At 42.8% G+C, this 8,691-nt stretch overlaps 1 protein-coding gene across 1 annotated transcript in view; it reads right to left on the reverse strand.

Moving 5' to 3' along the window:
- Positions 1 to 8,684, reverse strand: part of ANKRD13A (ankyrin repeat domain 13A) — a 15,084-nt gene extending 6,400 nt beyond the window's left edge. Inside the window, exons 1-9 of the mRNA XM_009641059.2 lie at positions 8,559 to 8,684; positions 5,915 to 6,047; positions 5,656 to 5,780; positions 5,166 to 5,211; positions 4,339 to 4,482; positions 3,694 to 3,889; positions 2,587 to 2,653; positions 1,054 to 1,135; positions 272 to 330 (exon numbers count right to left, since the gene is read on the reverse strand). Of these exons, the coding sequence (XP_009639354.1) occupies positions 272 to 330; positions 1,054 to 1,135; positions 2,587 to 2,653; positions 3,694 to 3,889; positions 4,339 to 4,482; positions 5,166 to 5,211; positions 5,656 to 5,780; positions 5,915 to 6,047; positions 8,559 to 8,657 (951 nt within the window). The 5' untranslated portion in view covers positions 8,658 to 8,684. The remainder of the gene's footprint in view (positions 1 to 271; positions 331 to 1,053; positions 1,136 to 2,586; positions 2,654 to 3,693; positions 3,890 to 4,338; positions 4,483 to 5,165; positions 5,212 to 5,655; positions 5,781 to 5,914; positions 6,048 to 8,558) is intronic.
- Between the last annotated feature and the right edge of the window lie 7 nt (positions 8,685 to 8,691).

Genomic DNA, 8,691 nt, shown 5'->3' on the forward strand with positions numbered 1-8,691 from the left:
CCCCAGGTCCTTTTCCACCAGGCAGCTTTCCAGCCACTCTTCCCCAAGCCTGTAGCGCTGCATGGGGTTGTTGTGACCAAAGTGCAGGACCCGGCACTTGGCCTTGTTGAACCTCAGGGAAAGGAACATCCTCAGGGAAAAATTTAAACCTCACAATCAATCAAAATTGCTGCCAAACTAAGGAAACAAGAGGCCATTCCACACACCAAGAATTCCTTTTGGCACAGATCTCTGTGCTGCAGTGACCTGTTTCGATGTCAAAGACACTCACCTGAGCACCATACTCATGCTCCACCGTACCCAGAAATGATTCCAGGGGGTTCCTGTCAGCTTCAGATAACAGGAGGGAAAAAACAAGAAATCTATTACTATTAATTAGCCGTAAAATTTACGTACACACCAGACTAACGAGCAAGACTTCTAACCCAAAGTGAAGTAAGCCCTTCACTTTTCCTATAAGCTTTACCAGGCAGGCCCAGGACCTAAAGGTGACAGCGTAAAAGGGGTACAATAGACAGAATAGAGGCAAAGATTTTCAGTGGTTTCTCTCATCAGCAGGTAGCTGTATTATTCACCGTGTCTCCCCTCCTGGGCCCCAAGGCAGGTGAATGAAGGGCAGCGTTTCCATACGAGGTTACTGGCCATCGCCCTTTACTCCAGTTTAAATACTAGAAGGAATTAGTGGACCAAAACAAAACAAAAAGTCCAAGCAAACAAAGCCTACATGAATCTTGTAATCATGGCCAAAGCAAAGTAAAGGCGTGAATACATTCCAGAGCAGGAAAAAGCAAGGAAAAGTGCAGCTTTTTACAACTTTCAATACACTTTCAACAGTTCTGAAGGGCTCTTCTTTCCTCCGAATAGAGCTAGGATAAATACTGGTTCATTTGTAGGCTAGGAGCCAAGTAACGAGCTACCTCAGACACACAACGTGTAAAGCAAGGCAAAGTGAGACAAGGGAAATACTTTTCTTCCTATCTGCCCAGTTCTTCTGAAGTCACACGGAGCGCCAAAAGGTTCTACTTCTTTCCAGTTATCCCATAGCAAAACTACCTTTATATCTTTTCTTCTCCTCTTCTGTTAAATGTTCCGTTCGGATTTTTGTGACCACATTCACATTGTTTGCAATGTATACCTTTAAAAAGAGTACAAGGACAAAAACCAAAAAGCATCACAAATTTAAAAAAAAAAAAAAAGAGAATTCTCTCTAATAAAACACCACGCACACAAATCTAAAGACAGACCAAAGCAGTGTGGATCTGCCTCTCATCGACAAAGATCTTAATCTTTAGTGTTCTGGTGATCAACAGGAAATGCTGCACCCTGATTTTTCTATTCGCTTTGGTACAATGCAAATCCTACCCAACATATACGATAAGGCTGAAACCACATGCCACCTGCTGGGCAAGCTGATTAAATAGGAAACCCTGCAAGTCCTACAGCATAGCATCTCCAGCCAGCAATAATCTTGCAAGCATCCTGTGCCAAAAGAAGGGCAAAGGAGTTTGGTCCTTGACTTTGGTGGCAACAGAAATCAGCCTTTCAACCACGTTCATGAAGAGCAGGTTTACACGCTTTATATACGTTTTTGTAACTAAACCAACCTCGAAACCAGACAGGCATTTCCAAGCTTGCTGGAAAGAATCCCCACCTGGGCAGAGATTTTAAGAGAGAATGGGGAAGGCAAGTCAGATAACGCTATTTCTAAACAGAGGTCACTCCTAAGAAACGAGTGACTTCCAAATGGAATTCAGCGATAGTTTAATTCTGCAGGAACATTAATGAACCCCAACACCCAACTGAATAGTCCTGCAGTCTTACAAGAAAAACCTTCACATAAAAGTAGATCTGCAAGCTATTCAGCATTTGTTCCTCCATTAAATGAAATTGCAAAACTCAGTTTGTTGCACAAGTTCGAAAAACTGGAGGAAACACAGACTTGGGAAGCAGGGAAGTTAATTCTTGTGATTCTTAACCTAAATTCCTAAAACAGTAAGGATGTAAAGCCGTCTTCAAAAGTATTTCACTGAAGTGAAGTGGAGGACAAAATGAGCATCACGTGGAACAAATCTAAGCAACTGTATGACTCATGAGCATGGTCAGGGTCTTCAATTTACCAGCAGTCTTTTATTACTTGGATTCGCGATGCCACTCATGGCAGCAGGAGGCTGCTATTTCCGTGCAATCCATTACTAGAGAGGGCTCAAGGCGCTACACCAACGGGTTCCTCGTCTTTTAAGCAGTGAAAGAACAACAATGTTCAAGAATGAATTCTGTTCCCATTTTTGGATGGAAGGGTTCTAGCGGTTGTGCTGAACCTTTGGCCCCTCTTCTCCTGAAACGCTTTGATCCTCCCTGTCCCCTAAAGCCCCTGCTGATGTTCCTGCATACAGGCACCATCCTTCCCACAAGCTTGGCAGCCTTGAGGTTCCTCACTCCTGCCCAGTTCTGCTGGGCATGGAGCTGAACTGCTGGGCTTAAACTTCGATGGGAAGTTTGAGACCTGAAATATTCAGGAAATAAAGGCAAAACACAATCCCACTTCAGTTAGTTATGAGACCTCTTAATAGAATAAATGGGCTTTACCTTTGCTTCATAACCATTCACACCTTCTGCTTTTTCTGTCCTCCATACCCAGAATCCAGATGTGGTTCTGATAAAAAGCAAACACCACAAGTGTCTACACAGCTGCATTTCTACACAACTCCCAGCCCAATTTTAAACAACATTTGACTGGTTAATTTGGTTATTAACCCCAGACAAAAGGACAGGTCAACCTGTCCTCACACACACATATCCTTACACAGCCCATGCCCAAAGCCCAGAGCCTCAGAGAGAGGTTTTTGATTGAGATGTGGATACCTGAGCCACAGAGGACAGCCTAAAAATTTACCGAATTATTTTGTCTAGACAGCTCGAGCACGGCAGCTTTTAAGGCACAGTTGAATTTCAAAAGTAACCTGTCACTGCAGTTTGGGGAACTGGGTAGTAGGAATACTTCCAAGAAATCTTGTTTCTGGATGCGTAGATGCTGCAGTTACTAAAGCTCAGCAAACATCACAGGGACTAATTCTGGGCAGCTTTGAAAGGGTGCTAAATATTCAGGAGAAGGATGCTGGAATTACACATCTCACTTTGAAAACACTTGTTTTGTTTGATCATGGGGGAGGTTTACTGCATTCACAGAGCACTCCAAAAGGAGCTTCACAAAAAGGATTGTTTGAACTAAGCTGACAGATACCTGGATAAACACACGTAGTAAACAAGGAAGACGAGCGTGTGTCCGTGGAAAAAACGCACTATACAGGTATTCTTATTTAAAGTATTAACGTGAGATTCAACTGACTTAGCTACCAAGTGCAAGTTCTTGCCCATCAGTTTCAGCACTCTACGTATGGATTTGGGTGAAATGCACACTTGTAATGAGACAATAACATTGATCTCACTAATATGATGAACAGGAAGTTTTCTGCAAATCAGTTCTTTCATCTGGAAACTTTTTGCCAAGCGATAGCGGCAAGTTGACCAAGCCAAATTTCTTTATCTAATGCTGTGTGAAGTTTAAAGTAATTTCAGATCTAGCCCTAAAAGTTTTTATCACCGTGGCTTTTGAGAGTTTGTCTTAAAAGCTTTATTGCAAGTAACCCATAACCTTGAGGTGTTTATTTGTTAAAGAGAAGATTTGCATCTTACCTTTCAAAAGCAATATTTTTTGTATCAAGGCACGTATTAATAATTGGAGATGTGAGGCGTCTTTCCACATCTTTTCTTTTTGGTGTCATAGATCCCAACGTCAAACGCTTCATGTGTTGGGAAATCTCAAAACGCTCCGTTGTAACAAACTTATCATCGTGATTGATCTCGATTAGTTCTGCCCAACCTCCAGTATCTGTTGGAAATGGTACATCTCAAGCTAAAGAAACTTAGCAAGAGTATTCCAGAATGAAAACCTGAGAATAAACTGCGTATCAAATCAGGGTGGATGCTAATTCACTGTATTTTGCACTCAGCTGAGATCAAATTTGGAGCTGCATCTAAAATTATTTTTTATTTGGCAGGCAGAAGAACAGAAGGGGGAAAACTAAGTAAAAAGACTGACGTCACATTTTAGCCCTATTATCAAATTTTGACCTCAGATTTACTCAAAGGAAAGAAATTAAGCCATTACGTAAAACCAGAAAACAGTATCTCTATGAGATGCTCATGGAATATATGTATAAAACTTTTACAACATTCAGTACTCAGCCTCAACAGGTCTTTTTGTGCAAAATCAGGGTTTGTCATTGTGGCTCACATACTACTTGGTGATCAATGGTGCAGACGTGCTACAATATTTACCTTCTCCCTTGAAAATTAAACTACGCCTTCCTCTCTCCCAGCTCATATTTTCAAAGCCCAGTAAAGTGATATCAACACGCAGCTTGGCACCGCTTTTCCAGATGCGGCAGACATCACTTGGACAAACTCTAGAAACCAGTGGGACTGTAGAAGAAAAATAAGAAAAATGTAAGTAGAAAGTATTTAAACGGACTGAGCACACAGGACTTCTCAACTCAAGCAGAAGCTATTTCCCAGATCAGTACCATGAGCATTATTCCAGTGGAGGCGAGATACTGATCTCCTTTAGCTTTAAGGACAGTCAGCTTAGGGACAAAACCCACCAACTTTAATTTAAAGATTAACATAAAAAGGAAGAAGACATTAGTTCAGACTAAAAGATGTGAAATGGCATAAATACCATCTCCTAGCAGACTAATAGTTCGCTGTTTGGAAAATTAAGTCAACCGTAAGGCTGAGCGTTCATTCCTTTAAAGGAAAAGCAGGTACTTCCCAAGGAGTCTCTGCATCTATATACAAGATTTGAATCACTGTCTTAGTCATCCATAGCCAGAGATGGGTAAACAAAACCCCAGGAAGAGCCTTCAACAATTCTAACAACGGCTAAACTCTCCATTAAAACAAACAAACAAAACCCCCCAAACAAACCAAATAAACAGGAAACAAAGAACAACTGCACAACAAAAATACGAGAGGTTATTTTGAGAGCTGAAGAGCTAGGTATTCTGGGGAGCAGAGATTTCTCTGCTTATCTTTTGTGAGGTTCGTACACAGGCAAGTCCCTTTGCCTACAGTTCAGGAGAGGTAAGGACGAGCAGGATTCTTACCCCAGCTAGTGAACTCCCATTTCATTTCCACGTAGAAGTCCGGAGTCTGGAGAAGGAAAATACTTTATGAATAGTTCATGGAACAGTTTCAATCTAACATTCAGTACAGCATTTCTCATGAACATTTTAGAGAAAGGAAGACAAAAAAAGAACAGAGCTCGAGACACGATAAATGAACATTAAAAAAATGAAATTGAAACTAGCAAAGATGAAAGACATTGGCCTGCCACTGCTGCTTTCTGCTGAGCTATTCGTCCTTATTTTACTATAGGAGCAGTTAACACCTTCAAGATTCAGCCTCCAACGTTGGAGTTCACGACTAAGGATGTCAAAGGAAAGTCAAGGGAAAAGTCTCCATCTCCCACAGCGCTATGGAACATGCAAGTTCAAACGAAGAACACAGTTGCCCATCTGACTTCAGTTTACTTCACCAAACTACTTGAGTGAGAATTGCAGTCTGGAGTTCAGAGGTTTAAATTAAAATAATTACCTCATTAATCTTTTGGAGGAGTTCAGGAACTCCTCCAAGTGTCATGGAGGTCTGCTGGTAGTCCCGATGCTGCAGAATCATTTGTACCATCTCTGGATCTCCTGTACTGACAGCCTCATGTAAAACTGAAAGACATCCAGACACAAGCTGGTTTCAGTTTGCTTTCTGAGCAAATTACATAATGTAAAAGCAGTCAAAATACATCATCTGCAATTGAAAAGTATTAACACATGACTTCTGTTTTCCAAGGTATCTTTACCTGTCCATCCCTGCGCATTCTCCTTAGTTACGTCTGCCTTGTGTTGAAGGAGGACTTTGGCAGATTCTATGTAACCCAAGGAAACAGCAAGGTGCAACAAGGTCCGGCCTCGTGGATCACGTTGATCAACATCCTGTTGAGTATCCGAGAGAGAAATAATGCTGAAGCTGTCCTATCAACCCCAACTAATCAGAGCACAGTGAGAAGAGTTTACATAAACAAAGCTTGTCTGCAGTAATCCAGGAGTCAATACTCCCTAGGTATTCTCACGGATCAGTCTGTGGTGCACAGTTGACTCAAACACTACCGTGCTGCCCTTCCGCACCCCCTACAGTGCGATCTTACTTCCCCACTGAAATAAAAAGAGAAGCAGAACAGGGCCTATAAAACTGACACGGTAAGAACTGGTATCACTGTAAGATATAACTGAGTTCTTGTTGATGCTTCTCGTTTCTTTTTCCGTAATTACTTCCCCTTCTGTCTCCCTTCAGAAGGGGTCTCTCCCAGGAGAAGACAGGAGCTCTAGTCTGTGTGCATTGCACCATGGACAGTCAACAGCCTGAGACACCAACAGAGGGTTTAACGTTATACAGCATAATGGGGGGGATGGGAAAAAAATAATAACAACAGGGCATACAACACCAATTTTGTAGAGCACTTCTTGAAAGTATAGAAGCAAATGGTATTTTACAAAGCATCTATTTGACCAACACACAGAGCACAATGAAGAGTGAGTGCATTTTGTACAAGTCACTAAAAGGAAAAAAAAAAAAAAAAAAAAGAAAAAAAACTACGCAGGCACAAATATCCAAAACATGCAAGCACAACATACTCATACCTTACATATTTCTCACTATTAGCTTAGAGATTTGAAACAGAGGAGCATCTATAACTAAAGGAAAAGGGGAAAGTCAATAGCAGAATAAGAAAGGAAGGTTATTATGCAAGTTAACATGGTTATCCGACAGCGTTAAGTTGGAAAGATCGCACACAGAGCAGGGAAAGCTTCATTTTAAAGCATTCTCTTCTCACGTCTGTGGTGGAATATGAATTAAGTTGCTTCCCCACTTCCTACAGCTCCAATGCCTGGGGCACTGACAGGTAAAGGACTCTAAGGCGTCCCTCCCCGTCGTCTGTGCTGCTGTGAGCCGGTAACCACACGCTCTACCCATCGTTTGCCATACCGAGCACAGCTGGCAAGTGGCTTTTGATTCCCTCACGCACGCCCCCGACAGCAAGAAGCTTATCCCAAGGAAGCAGGAGGAAACGCATCTTTGGAATACTTTAAAAAAAGAAGTTAGTTAAAAGCAGATAAAGGAAGTAAGAGACAGGCATATTCCATCTTAACACGTTGCTCACTTCCTCACAGCGTAAAGCGTTTGAGGTGGGAAGCAGCACTTCACAGGTGTGAACTGCAGTCTCAGACCAACACGCGGCAGAACGGTCCGTATTTAATGACAAACTTTCACAGGCGAGAACGTTGTTGAAACAGAAATAAATATACAGAAGCAATGTGCCAGTAAGGTTCAAGATTTTGTTAAGGAATAAGATCACGTGAATTAGATAAAAAGTAACTGCATTCCAAAGATTCTCCTAAAAACAGGACAGGAGCATGCTCTAAGCAAGCATTAGTAAATCGCGGTGTACCGTTAGAATTGCAGATGGTAGTCACTAGTCAGGAGGTGGCACAGCCGATTTTGGGCTCATACACTTCTGGTGTCAGGGATAATGCAATTAACACGCTCTGCTTCTGCAACCCATACCCCGCGCCAGCCAATGTCAGAGCTTTTACACAGCATCTCAGCAAGAAGGATGTTTGCTGCTCGAGCTCTGCTGCAGCTTTTCAGACCATTTCCTTACGTCATTACCATTTCTCCCTTAGCCGCCCTAGAGAGGGAACAGCTCTGTATTTTTCTACTCTACAGCATGAAACAATGATCCATTTTTTTTTTTTTTTTTTTTTTTACCAGAGATGCTAAAAACCTCCCAGCCAGTATAAAAACGCTGCCCACACAGTCTTGGACAGCAACGAATCTGTAAGAACTGCTGGGTCTCGGCAAGCTAGAGGCTGGTTTTAAGCTTTGGTGGTGGCAGCAGCAGCCACCTTTTCTGCATGTTGACTTCCCATTAAGGTAAGCAGTATTTATTGCTTTTCTGGCACAGAAAAAAAAAAACAACATAATAATAATGTGCATCACATCTGCTCTTCCTGATCTGTCTCAATGACTCCTAATGCTCTCTATAGAGCTGTTGTGCAACCTGCGCTCAAGCACTCTGAGCACATCTTTAGAGAGAAGTCAACCTTCAACATCTTGGGGAAGAAAAAGTATATTCCTACGCCTTCTTACGTCAGTCCCGCGGCCACAAACGAATAGGTAAATGTTGTGGTAAATCCAAAACACAGCACTACGCCAGCTACCATGAAGAAAATTAACTCTATCCCAGCTGAAACCAGGATAGTATAAAAAAAGCAGCACAGCAATCCTGTGAGCCCAGCAAAGACACCTGGGGGAACCAGCAGAGTTACTTCTCCCCAGAGAGGCAGCAAGCGAGGGGCACCAAGCCCTGTACCATGGCACAAGCTCTTTTGGGGCCACCAGCCCCGCAGCGGCCCCTCTGTCGCCCGGCCAGGCGCCCCGGTTACCTTGTCCTGCAGCTCCTCGTCCAGCCGCCTGTACTCATTATTCCAGACCAGGACGTGCAGGGGGAACGCGCTGCTGGCCCTGCCAGGGGAACTCATCATGCCACGCACCTGTGGGAGCGGGGGGAAGCAGGGA

This window comes from Egretta garzetta, unplaced genomic scaffold, assembly GCF_000687185.1.
Source record: "Egretta garzetta isolate BGI_Z169 unplaced genomic scaffold, ASM68718v1 scaffold390, whole genome shotgun sequence".
In the NCBI taxonomy this organism is placed as follows: Eukaryota; Metazoa; Chordata; class Aves; order Pelecaniformes; family Ardeidae; genus Egretta; species Egretta garzetta.